The sequence below is a fragment of the Drosophila erecta genome, unplaced genomic scaffold (genome assembly GCF_003286155.1).
Source record: "Drosophila erecta strain 14021-0224.00,06,07 unplaced genomic scaffold, DereRS2 tig00000021-arrow-pilon, whole genome shotgun sequence".
In the NCBI taxonomy this organism is placed as follows: domain Eukaryota; kingdom Metazoa; phylum Arthropoda; class Insecta; order Diptera; family Drosophilidae; genus Drosophila; species Drosophila erecta.
In genome coordinates this window covers 20,219,661-20,238,031 of record NW_020825198.1, presented here as the reverse complement: position 1 = coordinate 20,238,031, position 18,371 = coordinate 20,219,661, and the positions used below count along the sequence as shown (strand labels likewise).

General features: G+C 44.9%; 6 protein-coding genes across 10 annotated transcripts in view; 2 read left to right on the top strand and 4 right to left on the bottom strand.

Annotated features, from left to right (window-relative positions):
• The window catches only part of LOC6545750 (peritrophin-44), a 28,328-nt gene extending 21,723 nt beyond the window's left edge, over nt 1-6,605 (bottom strand). Inside the window, exons 1-2 of the mRNA XM_001973412.3 lie at nt 6,498-6,605; nt 5,214-6,209 (exon numbers count right to left, since the gene is read on the bottom strand). Coding sequence (XP_001973448.2) covers nt 5,214-6,209; nt 6,498-6,504 — 1,003 coding nt within the window. The 5' untranslated portion in view covers nt 6,505-6,605. The remainder of the gene's footprint in view (nt 1-5,213; nt 6,210-6,497) is intronic.
• On the bottom strand, nt 245-4,128 carry LOC6545751 (possible lysine-specific histone demethylase 1). Of its 4 annotated transcripts, XM_026977294.1 has the most exons (5): nt 3,798-4,128; nt 3,000-3,744; nt 2,173-2,939; nt 1,574-2,112; nt 245-1,515 (listed from the first exon to the last, which is right to left on the bottom strand). In XM_026977294.1, the coding sequence occupies exons 2-5, from the start codon at nt 3,699-3,701 to the stop codon at nt 914-916; spliced, it is 2,610 nt and encodes an 869-aa protein (XP_026833095.1). In that variant the 5' UTR covers nt 3,702-3,744; nt 3,798-4,128; the 3' UTR covers nt 245-913. The 4 variants fall into 4 exon arrangements, with proteins under 4 accessions (XP_026833095.1, XP_026833093.1, XP_001973449.1 ...); XM_026977292.1 differs by having other exon boundaries at nt 2,173-3,744; XM_026977293.1 differs by having other exon boundaries at nt 493-1,515; nt 3,000-4,128.
• A 1,163-nt stretch (nt 6,606-7,768) lies between the features above and the next one.
• LOC6545749 (peritrophin-44) lies at nt 7,769-8,922 on the bottom strand. The gene is made up of 2 exons (XM_001973411.2): nt 8,847-8,922; nt 7,769-8,789 (listed from the first exon to the last, which is right to left on the bottom strand). Exons 1-2 carry the CDS (start codon nt 8,851-8,853, stop codon nt 7,795-7,797), a joined length of 1,002 nt encoding a protein of 333 aa, XP_001973447.1. The 5' UTR covers nt 8,854-8,922; the 3' UTR covers nt 7,769-7,794.
• Nucleotides 8,923-10,441: 1,519 nt separating this feature from the next.
• On the top strand, nt 10,442-12,360 carry LOC6545748 (peritrophin-44). Of its 2 annotated transcripts, none has more exons than XM_026977041.1 (2): nt 10,442-10,540; nt 11,214-12,360. In XM_026977041.1, the coding sequence occupies exons 1-2, from the start codon at nt 10,534-10,536 to the stop codon at nt 12,251-12,253; spliced, it is 1,047 nt and encodes a 348-aa protein (XP_026832842.1). In that variant the 5' UTR covers nt 10,442-10,533; the 3' UTR covers nt 12,254-12,360. The 2 variants fall into 2 exon arrangements, with proteins under 2 accessions (XP_026832842.1, XP_001973446.2); XM_001973410.3 differs by lacking the exon at nt 10,442-10,540 and adding an exon at nt 10,705-10,781.
• Nucleotides 12,361-13,365: 1,005 nt separating this feature from the next.
• On the top strand, nt 13,366-14,731 carry LOC6545747 (peritrophin-48). The gene is made up of 2 exons (XM_001973409.3): nt 13,366-13,375; nt 13,593-14,731. The coding sequence occupies exons 1-2, from the start codon at nt 13,366-13,368 to the stop codon at nt 14,660-14,662; spliced, it is 1,080 nt and encodes a 359-aa protein (XP_001973445.1). The 3' UTR covers nt 14,663-14,731.
• A 1,503-nt stretch (nt 14,732-16,234) lies between these two features.
• Nucleotides 16,235-17,497, bottom strand: LOC6545794 (peritrophin-44). The gene is made up of 2 exons (XM_001973408.3): nt 17,400-17,497; nt 16,235-17,289 (listed from the first exon to the last, which is right to left on the bottom strand). Exons 1-2 carry the CDS (start codon nt 17,401-17,403, stop codon nt 16,235-16,237), a joined length of 1,059 nt encoding a protein of 352 aa, XP_001973444.1. The 5' UTR covers nt 17,404-17,497.
• Between the last annotated feature and the right edge of the window lie 874 nt (nt 17,498-18,371).

Genomic DNA, 18,371 nt, shown 5'->3' with positions numbered 1-18,371 from the left:
CCACTCACCCCCGCCGATCGGGTTTAGCCGAGTGCACTCTGAGCTTTTCGCCCCTGAGACCCACCATGATTGGGGCAGGAGCTTTCGGCGGAAGATGTGTAGCTTTCGTTTCATTGCCATTGAAAGCGAACTGCGGCGGAGGTCGTTGAACTGACACAATTTCGAAAGAAGTTGCCCAACTACCCGAGAGACCCAAAAACATCGCAGTTTTCACTTTTCGATACCCATTAATTGGGAGGTATAATGAAGTACCAACTGATATTCTAAGTAAAATTGTTGCTTCACTGCCAAATAAATAGTCGAAGGATTGAGCTTACATTATAGTTTACACATAAGTCTCTAATCTGAAATGTCATAATTTGGAAACATATCTACTTCATATTTTTATTGATAACAAGAAGACGTTAATATGTTTCAAGTGTTTTCAAGTTGAAAAGTAAAATGAAATAGCTTTACTTACAAATTTACTTACAATTACAATTTACTTACAATTTTATCAAATTTAAATTACGCAATGATTGAAAACATACCTTTAGGTAACACAATTTCTTAACAGAAGTACTCGCCTTTTGACGGGTAACAGCCTTTTACCAAAACAAGTTCAATAAGTTATAATAGATAATTGCATTCGTTGCTCAATTATAGACGCCCAAAGGTTTGTTACTTTGAACTGAAGGAAACACTGAAAAGGATTTGCTATGTTCGGTGTTATTGCTTTTTTCTCTTAATTTATATATTAAAGGTAATAAAATAATTGGTTGCATAATAACTAAAGTGGTCCATGCTTAGTGGAATAGTCTTAGGTATTTACATAGGTCTAGCATAGTTTCAGCGAGCCCCAGTTGTATGATACAAAAACTAAACGCTCCAGAAGTAATTGGTGGGGTCCAAGTCCAACAAGCTAAATACATTGTTACTGTAGCTCCGTAGAGTCGGCAGTGTTTGAGTTTGAATTGTCCTCCGACTTCTTTGACGACGGGGAGTCAGAAAGGTTGGGTGAGAGGTCGCGCAGCTTAACAACATTTCCCACGGACACAAGATTGGCCGCCTCAGCTACCGAGTAGCCAATGTCCGGTGGAGTTCCCTCTGGATAGCCGAGATAGTAATCTGCAATTCGGCCCGCCTCGCGCAATCCGCTCAAGTACGCCCCATGCACAGTGGCCGGATAATTCCGTATCGTATGCTCGCCGGCGAAAAATAGGCGAGGCAGTCCCTCCACATCTTTACTGGACGGCGGAATAACCGGTGCCGCCAGCAGATCGTAGTCACTGCCCGAGGAACCCACGGAGACGTAGCTGTACGACCCCCGGGCCCAGGGATCGCTACGCCAGCGCGTTACCACCGTCTCCTTGGGTTGTGGAACAGAGGTATTCCCGAAGATGTTTTTCAGCACTGACATACATCGCCCGATTATGATGTCGTCCGTCACGCTCTCCACAAGATTCGCTGCCATTCCGGCGACTAGCGCGAGCAGCACCGGAGATGAGCTTATACTCCAGAACAGGAACATTTCTCCTGCAATTAATATGCAACAGAATGAATGAAACTTCAAGCAAAAAGACACACCACTTACCTCTGCTGGACGTCGTGCTGCCCACGTGTCCGAAGAGATTCGCGTTGGGATCCCAAAAGATGCGATCAAAGCATAGAACAACCTTATTGAGATTCCCGAATCCAAGCCTTTTGATGGCCTGCTGTTTCCAGTCCGGCAAAGGCGGGTCGAACTTGACTGTGTTACTCTGCTGCGACTCCTCATGAGCTACAGCTACTTTGAGCACGCCCAGAGTAAGTGTGCAGACGGCCAGGTCTGCTTTGTAGGTCATCTGCGAATTGGATGTCTTCATGTTCTCCGCCACCACTTCCACGCCTTTGCTGCCGTACTTAATCTCCTTGACAGCGCTATTGACGCGGATGTCCAGGTTTTCAGTAAGAGCCACAGGAACACATGAATAACCGTTCCGCACAGTTGTGTGGTGACCAATGAACTCAAAGTCATCGTCCTGATCCCAGTGCTTTAGGGATAGATTATTCAGTCTGGTGGCGTTTGCAAACTCCAAGTTGGCAAAGTGCCAGTCCAAGATGAGGCGGTCGCGGGACGAGAGGTACACATCGCTGCAAGAATGCAGTTTATTAAGCTTAAACTCAAGCTATTAAAGTTTTCGGGCTAATTACCTAGGTCGGTTTTGCTCCAGTTCGTGGAGCTTGGCTTCCATCTGTTTTTCAGCGGCATAGAGCTCGTGAAACATCCTGACTGTTTCCTCCATTTTGATCTGAGTATTCCGTATGTTAAACTCTTGGCGTCCGTAATTAAGATCGCTATCTGCGCCTTTGGGTTTTCGCTGCTTGATCATTGCCAAGTGCTCATTCTTTAGCGTGGCGATGGATTCTCTAACGCTTTTCAGCCGATGACGATGTTCGATGATCTTCGTTTGGATAGCTATGATCTCCTGCATGTGCTGCGCCCTTTTGTGCATGACCTGCATCTCCTGCATACTGATTATCCACTCCAGGGCATCACCTAGCGAGACTGGGCAATTGCCGGCGTAGTTAAAATCAAGGCGGTGGGACAGGTAGCTGGCTGATTCCAGCAATCGGTTAAATTCTCTCTCGATCACATCATCCTTCTCCTTGGGCACGGGTTTGCCGTCTGGGCCGTACAGTGGACATGTTTGCTGGATGGGCACTAAGTCCATACCGATCTGCTTGCTTAGGATCGTCATGGGATTGCCATAGACGCCGGTTACAACCATGGCTCCCAGATCGGCAATATAGCTGTTCTTGCGGAACGTAGCTATCCGTCCGCCTACTCGATCGCGCGCCTCTAAGACGATCACATCCATACCGAACTGCTGCAACTGATGCGCCACTGCTAAGCCGGAGATCCCTGCCCCGATCACAATGACTTTGCCCAGCTTTTTGGTGGGTAATGGCTTAAGTCGCTTAAAGATGCCAAAGTTAATGAATCCATGACGCTCCAGAAACGAGTGTACTCGCCTTACCAAACTGGGCTCGCTGTCGAATGGCGGCGGCAGGTTCTTCAATGCGTTATCAAAGCTCAGTTGGACCTTGGGATTGTCCACCCACATGTGCAGCAGGCTGTTACGAATGTTGAGAAATACCCGATGGCCCAGAATGCCCGAGCGACTGATGTCCGGAAAGCAGGCCTCCTCGTTGGGCGTCATTTTGTTAAAGGGCAGGCGAGATTGGAAAACGGCGCCCTCCTGGCCAGACAAAACTGTGGGCGTGCCGGCATCCCGGTCCTTGGAATCTCCGTTCTGGGACGTTCTGGAATTTCCGGAATTGGGACCGGAAACGGAATTGACATTGCCGTCCGACTTGCGGGTTTGGTTTTGGTTTTGGCTGCGACGCTCCGCCTGCTGGTTGCTAGCTCCGATGGATGCCGATCCTGACTTTTCACTGGAGCCGGTTTCTCCACTTCCACTGGGCCTGTTGCTGTAATCCACTTTTGGTCGATTGCGCCTACTTGTGCGTCGTTCATCGCTGGTGGCAGGTGCGTCATTGGAGTCTTCATCCGGGTGCTTTTGTTTCTGACCAGGATTGGGAGCTGACAATGCCGTCGAAGGGGGATTGGCGTTTCTTTTCGGCGAGGGCTCACCATCAGAATCGTCGCTAATCAGCGTCACATACTCAATGGGCTCGGACATCTTAGAGCTACTGCCTCCGGATTGGGTGGGTTTCATCACCGGATTATGGAACTGCCACCGGGACACTGAAAAGTCGGCACTACAAAAGTGGAACCCGTTAAAATATTGGTCGAGCTCATACGGCTAGCTTACGCTCAAAAATCACCAATTCTTTAGCGCACCAAAACGGAATGCTGTCGCATTATTTTTACTATATTTTTGCGATTGTTTCAGTGATTTTATTATTACACGTTTTGATGATCGGACTGCGGGTACAGTTTTTTGATCCCAACTCGCTGCTTGTCTGATTTCAATAAAGTTAAGTATTCTCGATTTCCTTTTCAGTCGATCCATGCGTTGCTTTTCATTTTACGTTAGCTTATAGATTGATTTTCCGACATTCGAAACTGCAAAATGGAAAAATTGTTTATATGGTTTTGGCGGTGTGGCAGCCCCACAACGGCGCCAACATACCGGTACCGGTGCGGCTAATCAGCATTTGGTCACTCTGCGCGAGGTTTCATTTTATGAGCATTAGAAAAAACATTATTAGAAACATAAATTTGATTTAAGCGTTAAAAGACGTCATGAAGGTGACTTAATAAGTTGTTTGCGGTAACATGCGTAAAACTTTTACTACAACAACCCGCAAAACGCAGTGCTACTACTGAAATCGCATCGCGGGCGTATTTATCGATAACAGTTGCAGCCGAATCGGTAAAATTTAAATTTCGAATGCAACGGTCGTTGAAGATTTGAAAAAGGCAACAACACAGCGGCAATTTTGTTTGGGAAATGAAAAACTAAAGTTGTTTTCGGGATAACAGATAACTTGCTGTTGTATTTTTGTTTTCCGTTGGCCTATGCTAAGTAACTATGCTATTATAGTGCAATCTAGTTCTTATTATCTTAGAAGCATTAGCTCCCACTTTATGGCAAATCTATTTAAATACGTTTTCTAGATAACCAGAAACAGTTAACAAAATGTTTCCATTAATCTTAGGTGGTATTTCCAAACACAATTCCAGCCAAGTGGATGTTGTTCTACATCTTGGTAGCTGCTCACAAGAAAGATAGGAATTAATTGTTTCTAAATTTAGAAACAACTTCATTATACCGACATCTCTCCGCTTCAATTTCACTTCACACCCAGATTAGAAATGTATTGTAACTCTATTTTTACCATACTCGCTACATGTACTATATATTTAACACAGCCTTGAAGATTACTTGAAGATTAAATGTAAATTATTTATGTGTTTGCTATTTTTCATTAATTCGAAAAGCGATGTCTTTGCCAAGGCTACGAATATGTTTGCATAGTTATAAATATTAAAGTTAAGATAAGATTAAATTAAAATGAATTGCCCCCAGGAATGGGAAAAAAACGCAGTATAGTTTGGTCCGACTCTACCCAAATATGTATATAATATACACATATATATAAATATATAAGCTTTGCAAATAAAATACAATGATCAATGAATATTAAAGCCAATAAAAAACAACTGCTTCGTTTTTGAACTTTATATTTATAGGTACACCCACTGAATCCCTAAATCTAAGAGCGACCATCGCAGCACTTGTCGTAGATGATCTCGGAGGAGCAGGCCTCCACCCTCTCGTCGAAGAAGTGGTCCAGGTGGCAGGTCTCCTCCGTCACCTCCTTGTTGTCCACACATCGGATGTAGTTGTGGCAGTCGTTGTTGCTGCTAGTCACCAGCATCGTGCCGCGTCCGTCGCATCTGTTCTGGGTGCACACCACCGAGGTGGCCGTGCCGCAGAGCTGCCTATCCTGGTCGAAGAAGTAGCCCTCGGGGCACTGCATCCACAGGGGATCCAGGTCGGCTACAGGATGGAGGGGCTTGCAGACGAAATAGCCACGGCAGGTGGCCTCGTCCGATACATATTTCACTACGTTGCTGCTGGAGCAGACGCCCTCCTTCGAGTGGGCGGAGCACTCCACCTTGTTGGGGGCCACGCAGTTGCCGCTTTCCACATCGAAATATTCGCGCTTCTTGCTTGTGCTACAGCTCTTGGACGCATGCTTCCCGTTCTTGTCACACTCATAGTAGTAGCTGCAGTCCTTCTCGTTCCGGAACTTGGTTTTTTCCGCCACCAGTTCACAAATGTTGTTCACATCCACGCATATGGAGTCCACGCCATATAGGCAGGCCTGAGAGCTCTCATCGAAGTGCTGGCCCGCGGGGCACATCCCCGCCAGCGGTACGCCGTTCATGCAGTAGAAGTACTTGCGACACTCGGTCGGATCGGCCACCCATTCGCCATCCAATCCCTCGCAGCGATTGCCGCAGTACTTGTTGCTATTGGCCATCGTGCCCACGCACTTGTCCTCGCTGGGACTGAAGAGCTGGTTGGAGGGGCAAGTCAGCAGGGTGCCGTCGCCATCGTAGCACTGGATGTACTGGTCGCAGGTGCCGGGCTTACGAATCCTGGTGCCGTTCTTGAAAAGACGGCACAGCTCCTCGTAGTCGCCAACACTCGCCGAAGGAGCGAAAGAAGCCACCAAGAGAAGGCTTCCCAGAAGCACTCCAAGTTTAAGGTCTGGGAAATATAAATGATATGTTAGAATGATACCAGCAAGCCTTTGAAAATCCGCCTCAAAACGTAATAATATCTATTACGAGCCACAAAGTAAATTGAAATGCTTAAAACTATCTATCTAGTTAGATTTATGGTGTTATTATTTAATCAAACAATTTGTTCAGCGAATCCTAGCGCTGTATGCAATAACAATTTCTAGAGAATATATTTTAATTGTCTCTGATATGTCTGTTTACAAATATGAGGGCTGAATCTGTGTGAATATTTATGGTGGTTGATAAGACTCACTCAGCATGGCAGATTGCTGGCAAATTTTGATTTAACTTGCAACAAAATAGATCGAGTCAAGTCGAGTGGCTTGATGTGGCCTAGGAAACTAATTACTCCCGACTAAATGGAGTTTCTTGAATGGAAGAGGCTTATATCAACTAGCAGACATTATCGCAGCCACTGCTTCTGCTGATACCGCCGCTTTATTGCCCTATTATAAGCCAATCTTATCGATTTTGTGCGAAGAACGTAGGACCCTTCAAGTAGCTAGTAATTGGTGATTGAAATCGAGACATCTGCCATCAATTTCTTTAACGACTAGTTTGTTTGGCATAGCTGCACGAAAACTTAAATCGAAAATGAAAGTGCCACTAGTTCTATGTAGAGCTATGCACGGTAGTTCATTGGCTGTTAATAAATTAAACTATAATTATTTATCGCTGATACGATTAAACGGTCACAAGTTATTGTGTGTATGGCTGCCGTAAATATGGAAAAGTTATAAACAAAAATACTGCCTTGCACTCTACTGGCGCTTTCAATTGGTTTCTGTTTGGAAAATCAGAACTTTTCAAAGCACTGATTGTAAAAGTGATTATCATTTATGGTCTCTCAAGAAGGTGTGCTATTCCAGTAATGCCAACTGCAAGAAAAGTTTCCATGATATTGTGAATTTGGAGTAAAGTAAATATAAAAAGAGTAGAGTATAACTAAGAATATACCAGATTTGTTGAAAAGTATGTAACAATCAGAAGAAAGCGTTCCCAAAAAACTCCAACGCCCACAAACCGCCCAAAACTGTAATTTTAAGTTATTTTCGTTTTATTTCCCTTCCCCATAAATTTCTACCGATAATTCCACTAGCTGAGTAACGGGTATCTGATAGTCGGCGAACTCGAATATAGCTTATCTCTTGTTTTTTGCTGAATTGTCTTAGGAATGTTATATAGTATATTAATCAAAATGCAGGTGTTCTTCACACATCAGGTATAAGTGATTCGAATTTTGAAGTATACGTCTTTTTTGTTAAATATACATTTTAGTAACTAATATTAATCCAATTTTGACTAACTGTTTCATCTTTTCTTTGGAGCAACCAAAATAAAACTTAGGTACTTATAAAAATGCTTAGATCGCGCCAACCTCAAGAATAACCTATCCTCTAGATACCTGCCCCGCCAAAAAAAACTAAAGTTCACACATGTCTTCGTTAGAAAACACAGTATTGATGTTGTCTATATCCATGGCAATCCAAACTATCCAATCCCTATCCAAATATAGCTTGGAATTTGAGCTTTATTTAAGTACACGTTTACTACTTGCACGCAGTGTACGTTTGGACACTGGGAGTGCAGGCTCCCAGCTCCTCGTCGAAGAAGTAGTTGCCGCAGGAGTACTCGCCCACCGTGACTCCGTCGGAGCAGCGCAGATAGCTGCGACACCCCTTTGTGTCACTTTCCACAAAATCAGCAGTGCGACCGTCGCAACGATCAAACGAGCACTTGACCGCAGTGGGGGCTAAGCACATCTGGCTGGCCGCATCGAAGAATCTGTCCTGGGGACACTGGCTCCACATGGGATTCGGGTCCGGGGTGCCATCCTTTTGCTTGGCGCAGTAGAAGTAGCCGCGACAGGTGACGTCATCTGCGACGAACTTGTTTTCGTAGGGCTTACCCGCCTTGCCGCAGACTTCCGTGGGCAATGGATGGGCATCGCAATCCACCAGAGCCTTATCCACACACTCGCCCGTGCTAGCCTGGTAATAGGTTTTGGAGCATGTCATGTCCTTCAGGACGCCCTTCTCGCAGACGTGATACTTATTGCAGCCCTGCAGATTGTCGAAGTTTACGGAGTTCTTAACAATGCTGCAGTACTCGAAGGTACTGGTGGTGCAGTCCGATTCGTGTTGATGGGAACACATCTGGGTGGTGGCATTGAAGTGGGTGTCCTGCGGACAGGTGCCGTACATGGGCGTCTCCTCATCCGCACAGTAATAGTAGCCGTAGCAGGACTTGGGATCGGCCAGGAATTGACTGGTCCGATCGTCGCAGGAAATGGAGCAGCTGGACATGGATGTGGACAGCGATTTTACGCATTTGCCCGCGTCCTTGTCGAAAAATGGCGTAGATCCCGTACATCTACTGTAGTAGCTCACGGAATCGATGCACGTGATCGACTGACTGCAGGATTCGGGATCTCGGATCACCGTATTATTGGAGAACAAGCGGCAGATGTCTTCATTCCGGGCATTCACCAGATCTAGGGCTTGCAGCAGCAGCAGCAGTGCCACGCCCAGGATAGCTCCGGGTTCTGAAATTTAAAAACGAAATAGGGTTACTAGCCAATGGCAGTTCGAAATCTACTCACTTTCCATCGCAGCTCAACTTTGGACGAAGCACAAACTCGTACTGAATTTGAACGACGACCAACGAATACTTATATCAGAGGATCAATAGCAATCCACAGCATTTATTTTTGCTAGCGAGATAAGGGATTGGCTTTAAGGGGTATTAAAATGGGTAAGATGGGTTACGCCAAGAGCAATCGAAGTAATTTACCTATTACTTACTGTGTTACAAATGCGAAAAATACAATCTAATCTATCGATTTTCTTAAGCTTCTTTTTCTCTGAAATATTTTGTGTAGTGATTTATATTCTTCTTAATTTGGCTGTTTTTAGCTGAGCAGCTAAAATTGCCTTTGGGCACTAAATTCATTTAAGGAGCACTTAGAGCATACAAAAATCATTTGGACTGCTCCAATTGAGTTTAATTTTTTATGTCTGAAGCACTGGGCCAATATCAGTCGTAATGAATGTTTATTTTAAAAACAATTCGGAGATTGGCAATTGCTCACCGGTAAATCAAATAGGAAGTAGATAAGATATCATTTAGCCATCAAATATAAGTAATAGGAAAAGCAAGATCAGCTGGTTAAATTCATTAGTTTTTTTGGGTTAATAGAAAACGCACTCTACCAACTAAAAATAAAAATTTCTAAAACGTAGTTTGAATTATTTGTTGGGAATGTTGAAGAATTGTTTTGTTAGTGCAGTTAGATAAGAAAGCAAAATATTTCGAAAAGGTCTTGGAAGTTGGAAAGAGTACTATGAGTTGACTCATACAAATGTAATTGCATACTTATCGGCGAATTTAAAACCGCACAAAACCTGCTTTTGGGCGATACATTAAAATAATGCGATATAAAATAGATTCAAAACAATGAAACTGAAAATAAAACTTTTAAATACGATCCAATTGGACAAGAGTAAAAACTTTACACCTATGAATGTTCCTACCTCACTTATTTTGATATAGTGTTTGGTAATTCTTAAGAATTTTTCCCCACTCTGTGATGTTATGATACAAAAGAAATTAAATACGTATTTATTATTTTTATAGGTCGATTTCAGTGTGTTAGTGATATCACAAATTTAAATACAACTGTGCGACGAACGCATCCGAAACTTAACATTTCACATAAATATTACTAATATAAGTAACTAAATATATACAAATAATAATTATTGACCCCACTTTCCGTTCAATAAATTGAGCAGTATTTTATAGACAAGCTATTAATATAAACATTTGTAATTCGGTAATTTTTCCTTAGAACCTGATAGCCTCCAGAGAAGTGGAAAGACAAGTCAAGAGCTGCAGTGCGATTCAAATTGAGATATCTAACTAATGTCGTGTTGCCGAAATTACTACCGAGATACCAGGGAAACACCACTGAGTGATCAATAAGAGCCGTGACATTTCCCCGCCTCCTCGAGGTTCTTTGAAATTAAAAAACAATTATAGACAAAGAGGGTTCGCAATCAGCAGCTGATAATCCGAATTCCTCCAGGGCTGTCATGTGAAAAAACGTATAAAATATAAAATAGACGACTTCTAAAGTTATATATATACACATACACATAAAACGGACAGGTCCGCTGGCCAAGATCCGATTCCAGCTTATAAGTCAGTCCATTTTGGCCGGGTGCTCTAGTTTCACTTTCGACGTCCAACGCTGTTGAACAGGGCGCTAACCCAACAATTTCGGAAGGATGGAAGGTGCGTGGTTTACCCCAGACCTTAGAATCTTATCAGGCTTTAATTTCGATACTAACGCCCTACTGTCAGCGGGCTTATCTGGCTGACAATTTTTAATTACCCACCCTGTTCGCACCGCGAATCGCCTACTATAAAAACGCAAAGGCTGCAATTGATTGAGTTAGTAACGAAATCGGAACGTTCGCTTCAGTCGTCTATCAAGCGGATTGGTCCCCAAAAAATTACCATACCAAGATGGGAGGTACGTTGGCTCGAAGAAAGGATACACTTATCTCTGCCGTCTTGCTTCAGCTAAAATTGAAAAAGTGGCTTCGAAAATGGGTGAACTTTGTATACTAGTAGATGCACGTTAGCATGCTAGCCCAGATTCTCCTGTAAAGGTTCGATAAGTTTCAGAAATAGCTTCCTTAAGCTTAATTTCATTCAAATAGGATAACAGTATTAGCTAAATTTTATAACAATCTAATATATAAATTCCAAGGCGATAATTCCAAGCGAAGGTTGTGTTGAAAATATTTCCAAGGAAGAACTTAGTGAAGAACTAGCAAATGGATATAAAAAGGAAGTCAGCAATAGGTGGTACAACTATAATACAACTTGCGCATTTCCTATTTTAGTTGATATATTTGATCTAACTCACATCTCATAATGTCTTCTGTCTCCCCCGATTCAGCATTCAATGTCAGGATCTGTGCTGTGGCAGCCTGTCTTCTCCTGGCGTCGCAGGCCACCGGCTACACGATGCAGGATCTGTGCCAACAGTGGTCGGGCACTGGCTACGTCGGCAATCCGAGCGACTGCCATGCCTGGGGATACTGCAAGGACCAGCAGGTGGTGGCCTGGGGCACCTGTGGGGCGGGACTGGTGTATAACGCGCAGACGGCCAGCTGTGAATACGCCACTACCACGCCGTGCTCCACCAGTGCCGTGGAGACCTGCTCCAACGTCAAATCTCCCATGTATGTGGCTGATCCGCTGAACTGCACCTCATACGGCTATTGCGATGGTGCGGGCGGAATCTCCTATGGCAGCTGCGGCAGTGGTGGCGTCTATTCGGCAGCGTCCACATCCTGTGTGTGGGGACCCACCTGCCCGCAGGCAAGCATCTGTCGGTTCATGAAGTCCAACATCTTTGTAGGCGATCCGAACAAGTGTGGCAACTACATCAACTGCGTCAACGGATATGGCACCTCGACCGCATGTTCCTCCACCGCGGATAGCTTCTATAATGCAGCCACTGGCAACTGCCAGTCGACTAATCCGTGCACCGGCGACAACACAAACGCTGGAAACTCTGGCCAGTTTACTGTTGGGGAACCAAGTACTACTGCATGTAACGCAGAAGACTTTGAAAATGCAGTTGACCTTACAGTAGACGGGAAAGCTGTTACCTATAAGTACGTTCCAGATGGGCAAACCTGCTATGGTTACTACTACTGTGCAGCTAAAGGTGCCACTGGCTATTGGAACCAATGTCCCACCGGTACCCAATTCAATAGTGCTCTGGGCCAGTGCGTCTCGCCAGCCTCGTTTGTCTGTGGCGAAAACCGATGTGGGAACGTCAACAACCCATTCATGGCCGTAAAGGGATGCCTGAGCTACACGATCTGTTCCAGCGGAATAACTGAGAATTGTCCCTCTACAGCTGAGTACTACGACGAGGTAAACAATATCTGCACCAAAGACATTCCCAAATACGCCATTTGTAAGTAGACGGCTTTTGCACGCGCACCTCCTCTAGCCATGTCTATTTGCTGAGATACCCCTTATGAAATGCATACATAAATATCAGTGCTGAAGGCATTCAAAGAAACTAATAAAAATGTTTGCTTCGACCAATGGATATTCGTTTGGTTAGAGTTGGGCAATTGGTTGCTAATTGCTTGCTTATTTGGGCAACAAATCTATAAAAAGAGGTTAACTATAGGCTATATTTAGTAATGTACATTAAGTACTGGGCATCGAAATTCCGAGTTTACATGTTTTTTCGTATGGCGTCCATATAGTTTCTGTTATCTCCATAGGTAACTAAAGTGGATATTTCCAAATACCATGCCCAATATCTATAAGTATAAGAAGAAGGCTGAACAGTAAGACCCCATTGCTTTGGTAATTTCTGGAAAAATAAACATGATTGACGTCAGCATTCAGATATTGTACTTCAAAGATACTCCGTGAATATAGATGCGCCTGAATTATCGATATGGAAATCCAAATATGGAGTAACAGCATCATACGGGTAAATGTATTCAAGGATGAATTGCCAAGATCACAGTTCATTGGTGCGGACTCCGGACTCCGGAAGTTCGCGAATATGTGTACCTGTGTTTTAGGATATTCGCTGAGTTTGGGCCAAGATGTTTGCTTAGCTAATCAGGGAGCCTGGTCTCAGCATGAGTATTCCAAGGGTTCCCAGATGTTCGAGAACCGTCATGGCGCAAATGCAATTCCCTTATCAGTTTGGGGCCGTTGATCGGTGCGATACCGATGCGATACCACCACCACCAGGAGTCTGTTCTACGAAAAAGACAATTCCGATGTTATTGCCGTGTAATTTACATGCGGCCCCGCTATCGTACATCAGAAAATCAAAAATCGAAAAACAAAAAATCAGCGCTATCTTCGACCTCTGATTGAGATAGCGTGTGCATTTTGGAAATTGTTTTTCGCCGAACAAAACCGAGCAGAGTGGCCTTTTGCATATTTAAGAGCTCCAGCCTGCGAAGTGGGCTGTATCATTTTGTATCATTTGAGTTGTGAGTGTCGCACAGACGCAGCGGAACGTTCGAGAAACCAGGATACAAGTTAACCCAAGGATATACAACATGAATAGAGGTAAACCAAAGTGGCACACGAGCTTCGGCAGAAATCTTTTGGGATCTTTTGAGCACCGCAAAGATATGTCAAACCTGTTAGGTTGATAAAGCTTTCCGGAAAAAGAATCATTTTCAATCCATTGGTCCCAAATTTAGATGTTAATTGTAGTAAACCCATTGGATACTTCATCCTGTTCCTGACTGATTTTCTCCACGATTTTCGTTCCTCCTTGCAGCTAGTGGTGTCCTGTCGCTGCTGTTTGTGGCCAGTGCCCTGGGCGGCGTGATCGAGGACTTTGAGTACCTGTCGGTGGTCGAGATGTGCGATCTGCTGCCGCAGGATACCAGCTTCCTGCGACCGAACACCTGCGACAACTGGGTGCGGTGCGCCAGCAACAACAGCGTGCTGGAGCAGGGCGGCTGTGCCGCAGGACTGAACTACAACAAGGAGCTGGGTCGCTGCATCCTTGCATCCTCCAGCGCCACGGTGTGTCCCTATGCCAACGCTATGGCGGACCAGCACAAGAACCTGTGCGCCAACGAAACGGAGGGCGCCTTCATCGTGGATCCCAGCAGCAGCGATTGCCGCGGCTACATCTTGTGCAAGTCCCACAAGCAGATCAAGGCCAACTGTCCCAACGAGCTGATCTTCCACCCCGTGTCGCGATCCTGCGTGTACGAGAAGCAGTACCATTGTCCCACCAGCCAGGCGAGGAGGGCCAGTCCCGCCTGCCGATCGCTGCCGAACAACACGCGTCTGGCCGATCCCGTCCATTGTGACCAGTACTACGAGTGCGTCAGCGAGGTCTTGCTCAGCAGATCCTGTCCAGCGGCGAGTGCATACGACGCGAGTCTCGGCTACTGCGTGGATGTGGCCGAGGTGTCCTGCTACAAGACCGCCGCCCTGCCGGCACCGGAGAACACCTTCTGCCTGGACAGTGCCACCGGATCCGCGCGCGTTGGCTACTTCGCCGACGAGGATTCCTGCTCCCACTACTATATCTGCGGAAACCCCTCCGCCGGCAAGCACGACACGGAGCCCAAGCACCTGAGCTGTCCATTGGGCCAGTTCTTCGACTTCGAGAAGCTTTCGTGCCGCGACAGACTCAACGTGCGCTGCCAGCTGGACAGGTGTGTGGGCACCAACATCTCCTACGTAAACATAGCCGGCGATTGCCAGAGCTATGGACGTTGCTCCGGCGGAGTGACCGTCAGCGTGGGCCAGTGCCCCACGGGTTACTTCTTTGACGAGCGCAACCAGGGATGCACGGAGACCAACTACCACTACATCGCCTGTTCCGTGTAGGCCTTACCAAATCGCATCCAATTTAAATCCCTAATAAATCGATCCCATTCTTGGTGGAGGTAAAATGCATTGCTTGAAAGGAATTAATGTACTTCATGGTGGGAATTACTTACGAATATGGATCCACCACACTGAAACCTGAAATTTATGTGTACTTTATCGACGCTATCTAGCTCCATGAAGATTTCCATCTTATTGTGCTTTTATTGATCGATACATTACCTTCCCCGTCTAAAAAGCTTAAAAACGTAGTTCCTAAAAAAGTTACTTCTTATAGACAATGTTTCATAAATTTTAACAATAATATGTGAATTCGAATAAATAGTGTTGCAGGAATACTATGCTTTTTGGAGTCGGCGAAACGAAGACTGCGTGATAAAATTCTTCTGGCAACCCTTTTGCTATCAAAACTGCGCCATGGCAATCTGTTTTCGTGTCACTTGCGGTGCCCAAAAATTATCAGTTTTAATTAAAATTGTACCCCAGTAGAGGGTTCGGAGAATTTCAAACCGATTTCTAACAGTCCGATAATGAATTCGCCACCCGGCGCTCCAGGGATCGGTTATTTCCGTCTTGGCCATGAGGCGAGCAAGATGTGTCCAACGCGCAAGGGTCGTTTTCTGTCTTCCACTAATCACTGTCACTAATTAAATTCAACTATAAAGTTTGATGGATTGAGTAAGACGGCGGAGTGCGGATGAGTGTATATATGAAATGACAATATGTTATTAACAATCCATAAACACCAATTATGTTTATTTTAATAAGGCATCATTATATGACCTATTTGTTTGTAGGGTAGGTCCAGTATTCAAATCATTGGTATCCATTTGCCACTACATAACAATACAACAAACTCCTGAAAAAGCAACAGCATAAGTTATCTCGTTATCATATATGCTGCCCATTGAAGAAAGTGCTTTGAATACCCAACTTTGTAGTACAAGTTCGTACTTTTCCATTCAGCCCTCCTATGCTGTTAAGCACAACTGTGATATTCGCTGATATCACTCAAGAGCCATGAATGGGTTGCCATGGCTACCTGCCTGTAATTTCCCACCGCCAATTTACCAAGTAGTGTTCTTGGGTATGACATCACGGTTTCCATGTTACGGAGCATGTTGCTCGGCAATCGGTTCCGGGAAATCTTAGCCCAGAGGTGATCTGGTAACCTAATCGCTTTGGCGACTGATTACAGCACTTATATTTATTGTATCGGCGTCGAAAAACAAACTGTCTAATTAAAACCGATTGCGTAGGTCGCTCACGAGACCAAAATGTTGCTGAATGTGCCATTCATCACCCGACTTTTCTGGCAGGAGGGATAAGATATAGCTTCCTGTAGATATAGCTTATGGGTTCCCGAATGAGTCAGCTCATAAACGGTTTCCACAGTTTAATCGTATACTACGCTTTTCGAAATAATCACTTATGCTTAGATACATTGAAATTTGGAACTTGGTGTTGTGCTACTGCAGGAGAGAAGTCCAATCAATTCGACGAAATCTAGGCAAAGATCTATTATGGGACTTACGCCTGATAACAGCACCACTTGTGCCTAAACCCAGGTGCTCACGACACCGGAACGGAGGTGGTGCCATCATTCACGGTGGTTCGGGTGGTGCCCTCCGATGTCTGGCAGGCGGTATAGGATATGACCTGGGTGGTGCACCGCTGGGCAGTTTCGTCGAAGTACTCGTCCTGGGGACAGGTTCCCTGACCAATGACGATGCCATCCTGGCAGATCGAGTAGCCCCTGCATCCGTCATCCGACTCGTTGGCCAGCTGTATGGTGGCATTGCCCAATCCCACGCAGCGATTGTAGCCACATTTCACCTTGGATCGCGGGACACAGGCGCCGCCATCGGTGGCCAGGAAGAATCTTCCGTCGGAGCAGACGCCATGCTCCAGGGAGAATTCTCCATCGCCCAAATCCTTGCAGTAGTAATAGCCATTGCAGGTCTTGTTGTCGGATATAAATCCGCCAGTAAGTGGACATACACCCGTTGCGCTGATATCTGGCACTGGGACGAAGTCACACTCCACGTCCTGCGGATAATCGCACTGGGCCGAGGAGGCCTTGAAGTAGAAGGTGCCCGGACAGGTTCCATTGATCACCAGGCCATTCCAGCACATCTGATAACCGTTGCAGTTGTCCGTGTCCTTGACAAAGACTCCGTCCGGCAGAATATTGCAATAGCTATCCGGGTCCATTTTGTTCGAGCACGGAAAATCCCGGATGCAGTCTTGCGTGCCCGGATTGAAGTTCATTCCAGGGTTGCACACTCCGTGCGCCCCCTTGCCATCCTTGCAGTAGTAATAGCCGTTGCAGGAGTACGGATCGGCCGCAAATCCGGTGGGTGTAGCAGCGCACGGATCACTGGACAGACACTTGACGCTATTGGAACTCAGGCATTTCTGGCTCTCCCGGTCGTAGAAGAGCCCACTGTCACAGCTTCCACTCACTGCGCTCCCATCGACGCACTGAATCCACGCGTTGCACGCCCGAGGATCGTTCATCTTGGTGCCGTTGACCACCAGGCCGCATATGAGCGTTGCATTGAAGGTCAGGGCGCCAGATATCATGGGGATCATGATGAGTCCGGAAACGAAGAGTAGCTTGGCGTCTGTTTGACATAAAAAGGGTTTGGTTTAGTAAATGTAATTCGTTATTGTAAAATCTATATAATGATAAGCAAATGCTTCAGCGATAGATGCAGTGCCAGTGGATACTCACCCATATCGAGTTCAGAAAACTTGTGTTATGCGAAAGAAACTGGTAGCTTTTAACGGAGAACGAGGAAAAGAACGTCTAACTGGATGTCTGCCAAGTTCGCCAATAAATACATTGCGAAAGACAGTGCTTACCTTCCCTTTTTTTGGCTTTCCCGAAAGGTCTATAAATTTTGGCTGCTCTAACTTAGTCTAGAACTGTCGTCAGTGGCTAAAATGGACACATGGCGTATTCATATTTCAGTTTTATCAGTTTCGGTTCATTCCAAATTTGACAAGTGATAAATTTTGCCCATGCCGCCGCGCAGTTCAATTAAAGCCCAATTTGTATATTTTTGACATACCTTTAGTGTTCATACCTTCAGTGTTTGTATTTAGTATTCGTTACCGTATCTGTTTGTTTATAATTATTATCTTTCGGGCTATTAGATTGGTCTAATTTAATTTATTACAGTAATAGACTTTATTTTAGTAATGGACTTTTTTTAAATCAAAGGTTATTTCGTTAATCGCCTTTGAACTGATGAGTCAGGTGCACTCGAAATTATGTTATCAATGTGTTCATTGATGATGATGACAAATTCTGGTTTACATACGTGTATGTACATATGTAAGTACAGTGGTAGTGTCAATAAGTTAAGATCGATGTTTAAAATTTTAAGTAAATACTTTTCGGGGGATTCTTTTCGATTTCACTAACCCTATGAAATAATCTGGTTTTAATTTTACCCGTGGGAAGATACTAAGAAGAAGAGATAAGATTCTATAGGTATGCTAAAATATTTTAATATTTAGACTCCTCATATCTGAGTGACGAGTATCTAATAGTCGAGGAACTCGGCTACAACTTTAATATACAACTTAATAGTTTAGGGGGCTTTACCCAATAGAACCAACTTTAATGTTCCGATCATCTTAAATACAAAGTGTGCGGGCTAGTACCATATCATAGGATGGTAATTTACTTTAATCTCAT